This window comes from Leopardus geoffroyi, chromosome A3 (assembly GCF_018350155.1).
Source record: "Leopardus geoffroyi isolate Oge1 chromosome A3, O.geoffroyi_Oge1_pat1.0, whole genome shotgun sequence".
In the NCBI taxonomy this organism is placed as follows: domain Eukaryota; kingdom Metazoa; phylum Chordata; class Mammalia; order Carnivora; family Felidae; genus Leopardus; species Leopardus geoffroyi.
In genome coordinates, this window is record NC_059336.1 from 76545228 (window position 1) to 76560323 (window position 15096).

At 36.9% G+C, this 15096-nt stretch overlaps 1 protein-coding gene across 1 annotated transcript in view; it reads right to left on the minus strand.

Moving 5' to 3' along the window:
* FANCL (FA complementation group L) overlaps positions 1–9502 on the minus strand; it is an 85534-nt gene extending 76032 nt beyond the window's left edge. The window contains exon 1 of the mRNA XM_045446127.1: positions 9269–9502. Coding sequence (XP_045302083.1) covers positions 9269–9355 — 87 coding nt within the window. The 5' untranslated portion in view covers positions 9356–9502. The remainder of the gene's footprint in view (positions 1–9268) is intronic.
* Positions 9503–15096: the final 5594 nt, after the last annotated feature.

Genomic DNA, 15096 nt, shown 5'->3' on the forward strand with positions numbered 1-15096 from the left:
AATAAAAACTTCGTAAGAGGTGGGGTGCCTGAATGGCTCAATTGGTAGACTGCATGACTCTTGATCTCAGGGTTGAGTTCAAGCCCCAAGCTGGGGTAGTCATTACTTAAAATAAAATGGTTAAACTGGCAAAGGTTATGTATACTTTACTCCAATAAAATATTTTTTAAGTTTCTTAAGAGGCAACAAACAAAAAGCCAGAAAATCACCAAATAAGAAAAAAATTAAAAACCATCAGAAAAAAGCAATTGAAGTGGAAACAGGTAAAGATAATACAATACACAAAGAACTGGAGACCTTGAAAATAAGATAGCAGAAAAAAATATTTTAAATTACAGTCCAAGTATATTTTCTGGCAATTCACATAAGGAAAAGAGCCAACTGAACACGTGAGAAATGACTTCTAACAATCCACTCTAAGAGCTATCTTAATATGCAGACCTTAACAATAAATAGTCCACAACTGCTAAGATCAAATAGCATACGGGAGGGGCGCCTGGGTGGCTCAGTCGGTTGAGCATCCGACTTCGGCTCAGGTCATGATCTCAGGGTCTGTAAGTTTGAGCCCCACGTTGGGCTCTGTGCTGACAGCTCAGGGCCTGGAGCTGCTTTGGATTCTGTGTCTCCCTCTCTCTCTGCCCCTCCCCCACTCATGCTCCATCTCTCTGTCAAAAATAAATAAACATTAAAAAAAAAATTTCAGGGGCGCCTGGGTGGCGCAGTCGGTTAAGCGTCCGACTTCAGCCAGGTCAGGATCTTGCGGTCCGTGAGTTCGAGCCCCGCGTCAGGCTCTGGGCTGATGGCTCAGAGCCTGGAGCCTGTTTCCGATTCTGTGTCTCCCTCTCTCTCTGCCCCTCCCCCGTTCATGCTCTGTCTCTCTCTGTCCCAAAAATAAATAAACGTTGAAGAAAAAAAAAAAAAAATTTCAAATAGTATATGGGAAACAGAATAAGGGTAGCACCACATTTCTCAAAGCAAAATTTTAAAAAAGCAACAATACAACTTTTAAGACACTGAAAGAGGATTTCTGCTTCTAGCTAACATGGAGTAATAGTGGCAGGACTTACTTTCTACGTTAGGTAAAAACTGGACAAAAAATACATGAAACGATATTCAGACATCAAATAGACACTAAAAGACAGTCATACTTGCAAGAAGGGAAACAAATGAGAAAATCTCTTTAGCTGTCCAGTCTTACTCTCTGAAGAGTTTTCAGGCTACACAGCAAGGATGGAGAACCAAATGGAGTCCAACATTGCCCCCAATCTGAGATAGAGGGGTTAAGTCGGGGGAGGCAAAGGTACCTATAATTCACAAGGTACAGTATCAAAGAGGAAAGAAATACGTGGAAAAGAGAGAAATCTACAGAGAATAAACCTAGAGAATCAGTGTAATCAGCTGAGTATGACAGTTGCACGTATGTGAGAAAACCACCAAAAGCTGAGGACCCATGAGAACAGAACATGCAAAACAATCTTGGAGCTCACACAAGGCTGGGAATAGTCCTGTTTCTGACCAGCAAGAGTGGAAAACCTTGTCCTATAAAAGTTATCATCAAAATATATATGTATGTACACACATACATACATACATACATACACACATATACATGCTGAAGACTAATGCCCCAGTAGTAGAACCAAATTAAATCTAGGCTAAAGTCTGTTTTGGTTCTGCCTTACAAAGCTTACAAGCAAACCATGACAAAATTAAACTGTTTTCAAGTAATTTAACTACATCTTAGAACAAATCAAGAATGTTTAAGAAAATAAAATTATCTAGCACACAATAGTTAGAATGCATAGTGTCTGGCATCCAATCAAACTATACCAGGCATGCAGAGAGACAGGAAAATAAGATTCATAATAAAGAGGAAAACCCAGAGAAATACAAAAATGGCAAATGATAGAATTCCTTAAAAAATTTTCAACAGTTTTAACTACATTATAGATATCCAAGAAGGTAGAGAAAAGCAGGAGTATGCTAAATAGAACAAACAGGAAAGATAATGACCCAAATCAAAGAAATGAAAAGTACAATGTCTGAGATGGTAGACAGTATTAGCAGATTAAGCCTTGCAAAAGATGATTTTAGGGTACCTCAAAACACAGAACATTAAAAATAAAACAAAGAAAGAGCCTAAAACAAACACCAAAAAAGAACAGAACCATTAGTGAATTATAAAACAACTTTATAGTGGCCTAATATGCATGTAGTTTGAGTCTCCAATACAAGGGAAAGAGAGGGAGGGACAAAAACATTTTTGAAAAAATAATGACTGACGTTTTTTCCCAAATTAAATGAAAATATATACTCACAAATCCAAAGAGCTCAACAAACAAACCCACTGGAGGAAAAACATGAAGAAAACTACACCAAGGTATATCATAATCTAATTGGTAAAAACTAACGACAAAAAACAAAAATCATATTATAAGCAAAGAAAAATGACACACTACTTAGAGGACCAAAAGTAAGAAATACTAGAGATTTCACACAGGAAATAATGCAAGACAGTTAAGCAACATCTGTAAAATACGAAAAGGGGGAAAAAAATCAATCTAGAGTTTTAGACCTAGTAAAAGTATCTTTCAAAAGGCCAAACAATATGTCAGATATAAAACAGCCAAAAACCAGCCAATTTATCAGTACAAGACATGCACCACAAGAAATGTTAAAGGAATAACTTTAGGAAGAAAAGAAATCCCAAAAGAAATCCCCTTTAAATATACAGGCACAGATAGGTATAAAATAAAGAACGGAAAAACATTAAGCCATGCCAGCACTAATCAAAAGAAAGCTGGAGTCACTATACTAATATCAGAAAATAGAGATTCTAGGATAAAGATTACCACAGATAAAAAGGGTCATTTCAGAATCATAAAAAAAAAAGAAAGAAAAGAAAAAAATTAGTTCAAGATTGCTTAATAATCCTAAAAGTTTATGTACCTAATAAAAGGACTTCAAAATAAATGAAGCAAAAACTGAGAAATGAAAGCAGAAATTGATTGATAATTATAGTAGGAGATTTCAATACCCCCTTTCATTAATAAAACAAGCAGACAGAAAATCAGGGAGCATATAAAAAACTCAAATAGCATTATGAACCAACTAGACCTGACATTATATAACAATCCACCCAACAGCAGCAGAATGCACATTCTTTTCAAGTACAGCCATAACATTTACCAATATAGGCCATATTCTATGCCATAAGTCCCAAAATATTTTAAAAAGTTTAAATCATAAAAATCATGTTGTGACCAATATGAAACTAAATTATAGATCAGTATCAAAAAGAGATCTGGAAAATCCTCAAATATTTAGAAGACATATTGTTCTTCTAAGTAACCTGCGCAAAAAAAAAAAAAAAAAAAAAAAAAAAAAAAAAAAAAAAAAGAAAAAGAAATTAACAAGTATCCTGAACTGAAAAAACAAAAATGAAAATACAACATATGAAGTAGATCTTACATAACTAAAGTAGCATCTGAAGAAAAATTTACAGCACTAAACATCTATATTATAAGACAAAAAACTTCTCATTATCAAGGAGCTAACCTCCCACTTGAAGAAATTGGGAAACTTAACAGAAAGCAATGAAACACAAGCACAAAAATAAGAGAAAAAAATCAGTAAAATTTAAAGTAGTTTCTTCGAAGAGATCAATAAATTTTTTTTTAAGTTTATTTTGAGAGAGTGTGCGAGAAAGTTGGGGAGGGGCAGAGAGAGAGAGAGAATCAGAAGCAGGCTCTGCACGGTCAGCGCAGAGCCCACTGGACACAGGGCCTGACCTCACACACCGTGAGATCATGACCTGAGTCAAAATCAAGAATCAGACCCAAAATTAAGAGTCAGACGTTTAACCAGCTGAGCCACCCAGGTGCCCTGAGATCAATAAAATTTATAAGCCTCTATCCAGTTATTTCTGCCTTTAAGAGTCAGTACCTCATTTCTCTCCTTTTGAATAAAGACTAGATTTACGACTTGCTTCTAGAAAAACTGAATAAAGCAGAAGTAAGTATGTATTAACATCAGAGGCCAGGAGAAAAAAGGGACTATGCAGCTTTCTGCTTGGTCTCTGTTATGTCACTCAGGGGAAGCTAGCTGCCATGTTGTGAGGACACTATGGAGGTCTGTGCCGTAAGGAACTGAGGGCCTCCAGTCAAAAGCAGCAGAAAACAGAGGGCTCCAGCCAACAGCCATGTTCATGAGCTATCCTGGAAGCAAATCTTTCAGCTCTAGTCAAGACTTTGGAGTACTGGGAAACTAGCTAGCATCTCCATTGCAAGTTCATGAGGAACACTGATCCAGAACCATCCACCCAAGTAACTTTCAAATTCCTGATCCACAGCATATGTGACAATGTTTGTTGTTCTAAGCCACAAAGATTTGGAGTAGGTAGTTATGCAGCAAAAGATAATATAGGGAACATCATTATAGATCCTAAAAGCATTCATTAAAAGGATAATAATGGAATATCATAACATTTAAGACAATAAATTCAAAAATCTAGAGGAAATGATCAAACTCCTTGAAGGAAACAAACTACCAAAACTCACTCAAAAGAAAAGCAACAAACTAATAATATCTTCTTAAAATATCTTCTTAAAGCGAGGGTTTATTCTCACACACACATACACATACAAAGGATCAATAAGTTTCACACGCTATAATTTTTACAAAGATTAGCTAATCACAATGTAAGAGAACTAGAAATAACAAAATTAAAAATCAAAACAAGACTTGTGAGAAAATGTTTTACTTTTCTATTAAATAACTCCTGGGTACAAGGGATCTACAAAGTAAACTTCAGTACTAAAAAACTATGACGATGAAACACTATAAGTCAGCATATACAGAGTACTATAAAAACAGTAATAAGAGGATAATGCAGAGCTATAAAAATTTTATCAATAAAAATGTGCATTCATAGCCAAATCTGGGATAATTTAAACATCAAAATAAGTAATGATCACAATCCATTAAATAAACTATTTTTAAAACCAATGAGTCCCGTCTGATACAAGTAAGTGGGGAAAAAGAGAAAGCTACTCCTTATAATAAAATGACAATAAAGAAAAACTAGTGAAGTTAGAAAAGCATCATTTGGTGCAGCACCTGGGTGGCTCCGTCAATTGAGCGGCCGACTCTCGATTTCGGCTCAGGTTATGATCTCATGGTTTCACGGGTTTGAGCCCTGCATCTGGCTCCACGCAGACAGTGAGCAGCCTGCTTGTTATTCTCTCACTCACGCACCTGCCCCACTCACGCACACTCTCTGTGTCTGTCTCTCTTTCTCTCTCTCAAAAGAAATAAACTTTAGAAAAAGAAAAGGAAATCATCATTTATTTGGCAACCACCACAGTACTAACTGGTTCAATCAAGAGTCAATAGATGCTAAAACTGGTGTGTACCCCTGAAAGTTTGATGCCTCATAGCTCTCTAGAAGTACTTCTGAATTACAAAAGGAAAATCTGGCACATGTCATCTTAAACAGGTGATCAGAGGTAACATCACCAATGAAACCCGCTAACTTCATGAGCCCTGAAAATAACACAACATTCTTTCTGTGTCATCTCTGCCAAAGTGACATGATCTGAATTTAATGATGAGGAAACATCAGTCAAACCCAAACTGAGGGACATTCTGCCTAATAACCAAACTGTATTGTTAAACAACATCAAGTTTAGGGCACCTGGGCGGCTCAGTCCGACTCTTGGTTAAGCGTCGGACTCTTGTGGCTTAGTTGGTTAAGCGTCCGACCCTTGGTTAAGGGTCCGACCCTTGGTTTCGGCTCAGGTCATGATCTCACTCATGGTTTTGTGGGTTCGAGCCCGCATCAGGCTCCGCACTGACAGTATGGAGCCTGCTTGGGATCTTCTCTCTCGCTCTCAATCTCTCTCTCTCTCTCTGCCCCTCCCTGACTCACACTCTGTCTCTTTCAAAATAAATAAACTTAAAAATTCTCAAATTTATTAAAAGCAAAGAGACCATGGAACTATTCCAGATTAAAGAGATGTGTCAACTAAATGTAATGTGATATCTTTTAAGAGGCTGGAAAGGGCTACAAAATATGTAATTGCAACATCAACAAAATTTGAATTTGGACTCCAGATAATGGCATTACATCATGATTAAATTTCCTGATTTTGGTAACTGTACTGTGGATTTATATAAGTGTATCCTTGTTCTCATGAAATATATGCTGAAATATTTAAGAATAAAGAGGCACTATGTCTACAACCTAATCTTAAACTGTTCAGAAAAATAATGTGTATATATACCCACCCACATATATATATGTATATATATAATATTATATATACACACACACACACACACTCAGAATAATAAATCAAATGGGGCAAAAGTAAAATGGAGAATCTGGGTAATCTTCATACATGCTTGTTATTGTAAGTTTGAAATTATATACAAAACAAACAGACGAAAATCAGCTCCACCAAACAAAACAATGTTAAATTAAGTTGTTTACGTTATGATTTCAGTAAGCTGCTTAAGGCAAGTACAAATCAGAACTGTAGCTACAACAAAGGGTCACAGGTAAATTTCATCTAATCTCAATTCTGATGTTTACACATTTTCTCTTTTTTGTTTTGTTTTGTTTTTTTGTTTACACATTTTCTAAGAGGCTTTAGCAGACAGACACATATAATACAAAGTACTTTCCTTAAAGTGCCTAAAATGCTGGAAACATGGTTCCTAATAAAAACGTAACTTAAGATCTCTTCAATTTTTCTAAATATTGTCTGAAAAGTGAATCATGTTTTCACCTAGGTAATTCAAGACTGGTACTTCCAACTGGGGAAGGGAAAAGTGGATTACCTTTATTCCAGAAATAATAATGAAATTTAACCTCTACTTTCTGTGATGATCCCCGATGAATTTGAAGAAAAATGAATATATCCATATGTACCCTCTGTAACCTTCCCTTAATTACAGTATATTGATTAGTTATACACTCAATATTCTGAGGGGTGGGTAAAAGTTTCATTTAGCAAGTAAATTTGATAACTCACTCTGTATTTTTGAGAGATTATTATATGTTTTGAGTAAACTTCAAAACTTAACAATAATTCTAGGATATGGCCCCGATCTTCAAAAAGTATGTGTGCTAGTGGGGAAGTAGTTCAAACAGGTAAAGGTTGTGCACCTTCTAGGCACAAACACCCAGTCATAAAAAAGCTAAAGGGATGCAATGTACAGCATGGCAACCAGAGTTAATACTATTGCATATCTGAAAGCTGCTAAGAGACTAAACTTAAAAGTTCTCATCACAGGAAAAAAATTCTACACCTACATATGGCGAATCAGATGAACAGCTAGACTTAACTGTGATCATTTCACAATACATACATATATCAAATCATTATGTTGTACACCTGAAACTAATATAACGTTGCATGTCATTAATAGCTAAAAAAAAAAAAACATGAAATATGCTTCCCTTTAAAGTTAAATAAATTATCAAGTTTTCAAATACCCAATACTCAAACATTTTTGAAAGGTGAAACCATTCGCTTAATCACTATAATTAAGAGTTAAATTTTACCTCCATCCCATTCATTTAATACTGGCAATGTCTGTTTTGATGAGAATTTTTGAATGGAGCGTTAATCAAGGTAAGGTGGAGCAATGCAATTATTCATTTTCCTTTCAGAAAATAAAAATAATTCTGAGAACAGAAATTTTTATTCATTACCATGATATTTTTCCAAATTATCTGGTTAATCACTAAATTTTAAATTATGACAAAATTGCATAATTTGTGTTTCTATAAAAAGGAGTCCAAATAATTGAAAACTTGCCTAAGATTCATACATATTTTCTTAGAAAATACAGTTCTGCTTCAATGTTAAGTTGTTTTAAAATGACCACTTTGTTTCTTTCCTCTTCAGGAATTTCTCCTTATTTCACATAGCAAACCAAATCCTCTGGTTCGGTAGGGATTGATCATTTAACCTATTCATGACCCGTATTATAAGTTGCAGGTGGTTAGGGCCCACCGCCTGGTTAAGCATCAGTCTCTTGATTTCAGCTCAGGTCATGATCTCACTATTGATGAGTTCAGAGCCCCACCTCCGGAGCCTGCTTGGGATTCTCTCTCTCCCTCTCTCTCTCTCTGCCCTTCGTTGCCCTGCTCGCACTCCACTGCTCCATCACTCTCTGTCTCTCAATAAACAAACTTTAAAAAAAAATTAAAAATTAAAAAATGTTGCAGGTGGTTAATTTGTGTGTGGTTTCACCAGTTTTCCCTCAGGCTGGATCTGTTAATTTTAAAAGATTTAAAAAAACATATGTGTGGTCAGAAAGGTGGTACCATGATGAGTGTAAAGGTCAGGGAGCAAAAATCTATACTTAAAATTCTACCCTAGGGTATCTTGGTGCAATGTAGAGGGGCAAAATCCATCCACGAGTGAATCACATAGCCTGGCTTTAAGGAATTCTGGTGATCATGGGCAAGTAACTTAACCTCTCCGCCTTCCCATGCTTTGACTTACTATGAAGAGAGAATGACTTTTTTTTTTTAAATTGTGCCTCAAGGGGCTGAGCATTAGTGGAACAAGGTACTTGGAAAGCACTCTGTAAACTTCAGAAATGTACACGTGTGTTACCATGTGTAATAAACTCCACAAGAGAAGCCACTTGCACTCATAAGTAATGAATTCTGTTAAGATTCCGTACAAATGTCGCTGCTGGAGGTGTTCAGGTACACACGACTAAGCTGGGAGCCAAAAGGAGGCTTATATATACATATATATTTTTTTTAATTTATTTGTTTATTTTACTGTAAAACGAATATAATTAGCACGGATTTCCTCGTGAACGGGCACCAACCTTCGTGGGTTTTGTCGGGCGGAGTGGGAATGGCGTTACAATCGAGGTAGGCAAAAATTTGCGAAAAAACGAACAAACAAAAACACAGTTAACGGGAGAGGCCAAACTCAGGAAGCTGAGCGAGGGGGCGTGGCCCTCCGCCCCGCCCCCCGCTCCGGTCCAGCGCGAGGCTCCGCCAGCCAAGTCCCTGGCTGCGAGCCCGTCCCGGCCACCGACGCGGTAGCGAGGGGCCGGCTTGCCCACAACAGCAGCCGTTCTCAAACCTCTAGACTCGGAGGAAGCGGTCCCGCGCCGCCCCCCTCGATCCCCACAGGTCCGGGCCGCTAACCGCTCCCGTAACTGACTTCCAGGGGCGGAGCTGCGCCGCGAGAGGGAGGCCCAACTAGCGAGCAGGCAACGAGCGGGCAGGTACCTGAACTGAAATGAATCCTTCGTACACGGTTTTCGCCCGGTTCTGAGGCAGAAGCAGCGGGCACTGGCGCAACAGGCTCGCTTCCATCTCCGCCACGGTTCGCCGTCCGTGGAGCCGCCGGGGGTTTAGCCACTGGCTGCGCCCCGCACATGCGCAGTCCCGCCAGCGCCCTGGGCTCCGAGGGGCGGAAACAGTGGCTTTGGCGGGAAAAAGTCTCGAAGATTCCGCGCGAGGGGAAATGAAGGTCTTGGGCTAGTCCGGGCACCTGGACTCAGGCCCAGCCACAGTAGATGCTCGGCTGGAGATAGCATTGGCCCCAATAGGGGGCAGGAGGGAAGATTGTTATTTTCACAGATGTAATTGAACAAGAGCATTCCAGCCTTGATTGTCCCAATAACCCTTTTGGTAATTTTGTTTGATTTTACAGAGACACTACTACAGCTTTGTGGAGTTGCATTTCTTACCGCATAAGATGGTTTGTACAGTCTGGGTATTGTAGTTCCTTTACCCTGAACCTGCCTCAACTCCCCTTCTTCACTGTAATCAGTCTATTAGCCTGTTCTACAGGATCTCTTGTATGCCTTCAGCATACAGAAAAATGTATTGTTCTGTACGTATACAATCCATTCAGTATATCACATGCACCATTGTAATTCTATGGTTTACCAAGTTTCGTCAGTTACTATTGTATTTCAGAACTGCACAATTGTGTATTTGTGTGTGTATACACACACACACAAATATATATACACACATATACACACGTATCTCCAGACTTAAGTCAACATCACACTCAGCTTTGGTGCACTGCATTCACAAACGTCTAAAGGCAAAATGTGAGGGAAGATTGCCGATTAACTTGTTGAGCCAAAGTTAATTTTTCTTTGATAACCCTTTCTATACATTTTTTTAAACTCAGAAATGGTGATTATCCATTTCCTTTTACTGAGGGCTGATTAAATAAGTAGCTTACTACTATTTACCACAAAATTGTTTGATATCACCATCAATATTCAATGCATTATATTTTTGAACCCTAGTATTTGCAAAACATCATTGTAATATGCCACAGGCCATGTAAAGATGCCTAAGATGTACTCCCTCCCATCTTTATTGCCCTCAAAATGGAATTTGACTTCCTGAAGATTCTTAAACTTTCACAACCATTATCACCATATTCTGGATACTTAGGGAAAAACAAGAGTATGGCAGTGGTAGTTAGATACAAATTACACTAAAGCAGTCGTTTTTAAAATGTCTAGAACCATCAGCAGCAGTATCACCTGGGAAATGCAAATTTTCACCCCTCTGTCTCAGATCTAGGGAATCCCAAACTCTGGGAGTAAGGCCTAACCATGTGTGTTTTAACAAGCCCTCCAGATGATTATGATGCATGCAAAGTTTGAGAACCTTCTTAGGGATATGACCCTCCCCTCCCTCAATTATGTAACTCATTCATTAAGGATGATACTGCATTCAACCATCACAATCATGTTAAACTATTTACATGGATGCCCAGGCTGTAGCCTTGACTAGGGGTTCTCAAAGGGTGGTCCTTGGACCAGCATCATCAGTATCACCTGAGACCATGTCACCCCAGACCAATTGAATCTCTTAATTCTAGGAGACGAGTTCAGCAATCTGTTTTAAGAATCACAGGTTTAACACCTCTGTGTTTTAACAAGGGACTCTAATGTAAGCCGAAATTTGAACACCATTACCTTAGACTTAGTGAAGTTTTATTTTCACACCTGATTCTACTCTGCAACCAGCTGAAAGTCATTGCACTAATCAAGTGAATAATTGTCAAAGATTTTACAGTTCCAACGTCAGAGTTACCTCGCCACATAGTTAAGGTTTAGACATTAGCTATGTGAATACACATAGTTTATTAGTGTCAAACCATCATTTAAAAGACATTCTTAATACAGAGATCATTTCAATTATAAAAAGAGAAACTTTAAAGGAAAAACAAAGCTGAAAGAGTAATGGCAATTTGGGTCTGATATTAGGGAATGGAAATTTCCTTGGCTTTTCTATCATGGTCTCAAGATCACTACTGGAACCCTAACCATCAATAGATAGAAGGGCAGTGATAGCTTTCACAGAGGTCCCTTGAACAAGTCTTATATCACATTGGCCATCCCATATGCAAAGGGTCTGGGAAACACAGGTGGTTTTTTTGGCAAATATATTGTTTGGAATTTGTTAGTAAGAATAAAGGAGAGAATGGTGGAGATGGGCTGCTTTCCATTTCTGTAACACTGAAAAATCCACCTGCCCTCTCCCCCCAAAAAAAGATTTGTACTTTCTTGGCAATGCATTATTAATGAAATATATGCTTTATATGACAAATTTTCATGTATGTGTACTTCTAAAGATATGATAGTATATTTTCCTGTATTTTCTTTTTATTTCAAGATGATTTTTCCTTTCAAAGAGCACTAAAATTAATTTATATTTTGTTGACTAACTGAAATGAACATCATTTATAAAAGCATTAAGGATTAGAAATCAGATGAATAGGGGCTCCTAGGTGGCTCAGATGGTTGAGCATCTGACTCTTGATTTCAGCTCAGATCATGATCCCAGGGTCATGAAATAGAGCCCGGTATGGGGCTCTGAGCTGAGCATGGAGCCTGCTTGAGATTCTCTCCCTCTGCCCCTCTCCCTCATTCACACTCACTCTCTCAGAAGGAAGGAAGGAAGGAAGGAAGGAAGGAAGGAAGGAAGGAAGGAAGGAAGGAAGGAGAAGGAAGGGAGGAAGGAAGAAAGAGGATGGAAGGAAGGAAGAAAGAAAGAAAAAGGAAAAGAAAGAAAGAAATCAGATGAATACGTAACATTATAAGCAATAAGGAACCAATTTTACATTTTGGAAACTTAGTGTAATCTACATAGTAATGAAATATCCTGCAAATAGAATAAGGAAGCCATGAAATCACAAGTATATTTTTCATCCAAAAATGTCCTTCAGCTATGAAAAATAAAAAAGATATGGTTGTGGTTTATCACATTCCTTTAAAGAATCCTTTGTTGATGGGGATAGGATTTGGTAAAATAGCAATTTTATTTCTTTCAGTGTTGCTTGTTTCTATCTACGGACAAAAGAGAGAAAGTAATGAGTTATCCAATATGTGGAAATAGCTGATTTTATAAAATTTTAAGAAATAACTAAATTAATAAAAATAAATTAAAATTCACACCAAAATTCAAAAGTTTAGAGGTAATTTTATACATATTAGTCATTTCAAAATAACAAAAACATTTTAAAAGTATCTTTATCAAAAAATTAGTAACACCTTTTTTATTCTTTGAAATCTTATTTAAACTTAATGTTAGCAGGTCTATGAGGAAACAGATATAATTATACATTGCTTATTATTATGTGTAATTTGAAAAATGTTTCTAAAAAAGCAATCTACTTATATACAGCAGAAAACATAAAAACTATTTTCTTTTGAACAAGTACAACTTATGGGAGTATATCCCAAGAAGATAATCCAAAAGTGTTAATAGAAATAGGAGGCAACTTAATGCCTAATAACTTAGAAATGGCCAAATTATATAACATGACAGAATGTTAAAAGCCATTAAAATGACATATGTGAGTGTGTGGTATTGGTACATTAAAAGTGTGTATGAAATCTTGATATGTGAAAAGAGCAAAACAACGTCAAGATAAAAGGAAGGAACTTACATAATCAGTTGATATTTTAAAGATAAAAGACCTTTCATTTTTCCATGTAAAGCAAATTACTTAACAGTACCATGAATTTTTTAGAAGAAAGCATTAGCAAAGATTTTTATAAATGTAAATGCTATCCAACTTAAAATCATCTATTAAGTTAGAGGAAGCACAATATAATGAAAAGAGAGTCAAGAAACTTCAAATGCTTGACTTCGTATAGATCACATTATGATCTCTAAGGTCCTTTGCAATTCCGAAAATGTATCTGTAGGCAGCAAATGGGCTCAGGGCACCTGCGTGACTCAGTAGGCTGAGTGCACTATTGATTTCAGCTCACGTCATGATCTCATGGTTCGTGGGATGGAGTCCCGTAGGGGGCTCTGTGCTGACAGCATGGAGCCTGCTTGGAACTAACTCTCTCTCTCTCTCTCTCTATCTCTCTCTCTCTCTCTCTCTAGCACTCTGTCTCACTCTCTCTGTCCCTGCCTCACACACACTGCCTCTCTCTCTCTCTCTCTCTCTGTCAAAATAAATAAAAAATAAAATAATTTTTTTAAAAAGTGAATGGGCTCAAAAACACAGGTGTGGATTATCTGAATAATAAATCTGAAAATAAAACTTTGAAAATCTCATTCACGTTGTCACTCCACTTAATAAGATTGTGTTTGCGAAATCTAATGTGGAAAACTGGCATTGGATATTTTTGCTGTTTTGTCAACAATTAAGATAGTTTAGTCTTGTTCACTTTTAGTTGGACAATAAATGCTTTCAGGAAATGATGTAGGAACGTTGTGAACCAATTATTGCAGCAGGAGATGAAGTTTGTGTTCAGTATAGAGGGAACAGCAACAAAGAGTTGAAGCAAACATCTTTACATAAGGTTTTATTAGTTTAATTGATGAATCAAGAGGATTCAGCCTTTGGATGTTCATGTTCAAATTATGAACTAAAAACCTTACCTAGATGTAGATAATCTCCCTTCTGTAGGTACTTATTCAGAAATGATTATATATCATCAGTTCAAAATTCAAGGCAATTTTGTATACATATATAGTCATTTGAAAATGACAAAAACATTGTAAGTTTACACAAAAATTAGCAGGACTTTTAAAATATTCTTCAAAATCTTAAGTGTATAAAATTGTTTCTTATATTCAAGTAATCCATTTGAGGAGGATTCATTTTAATCTCATTCTCCTTTAGAGCCTAAAACAGGTGCAAAAGAAAAGATTTGTGAAATGAAAAAGGCACAAAGAAACAAATAATCATGTGTCAAAGTTGGCTGGTCCAAGTTTTATAACTGGGACTCCATATGAAAACCTGACCAATGGGGATAACAGATGTAATCACACAAATTTTTAGGACTCTTAAGAGTACCAATATTTATTCACTAGACATATATTAATATAAATATATATGATATATTTATAATTTTATACTATTATATTTCATATAAATGTATCAAAGTTATTTTCTGTATTTAAAACTTATTCAAATTTCTGAAACAGAGTATCTTACCTTACCTTAGTGTGCATAGTTTGCTAGAAGTCACAACCTAAATTATGTCCTGAGACTCCAGAAAACAATTGTAAATTAAGAACAAAATTGAATAGACTCATTGGATAAGCAGTTTCACTCAACAAAGGTAAAACCTTAGAGGCAATCCATTCCCAGAAATAGTCATGGCTTATACTTTATTTAGTTGATTTTCAACAAACCTAATTTTATTCAAATACAACTTTATGTACTATAAAGGATTTCCCAATGAGCAAAATGAAAACCGAATCAAGAAATATTTTCTGCTGCTAGGGCAGGGGCTTCTTATAGTCCCTTACCCTGCAGAATTTCCTAACCTCTATTAATAAGTAACTGCTTTGTACTTCTACTATTCTTTTTTCCAAATGGGTAAGCTTATTATATTTATCCTGTCCCTGGCCCACCATTGTATTTTGTATCTGTATTTTTGTGGGGGGTTGGGAGGGGCAGAGGGGAGGTGGTGGCAGAGACCAGAGGAATCAAAATCCAGACTCTAACAGAGAGGATGTGGACTACTGGGAAATCCTGGAGTTGAAGGTGAATGCAGTGATAGATGAAACATTGGGCTGTCTACTTTGGGAATGGGGGTTGGGCATATGTTTTA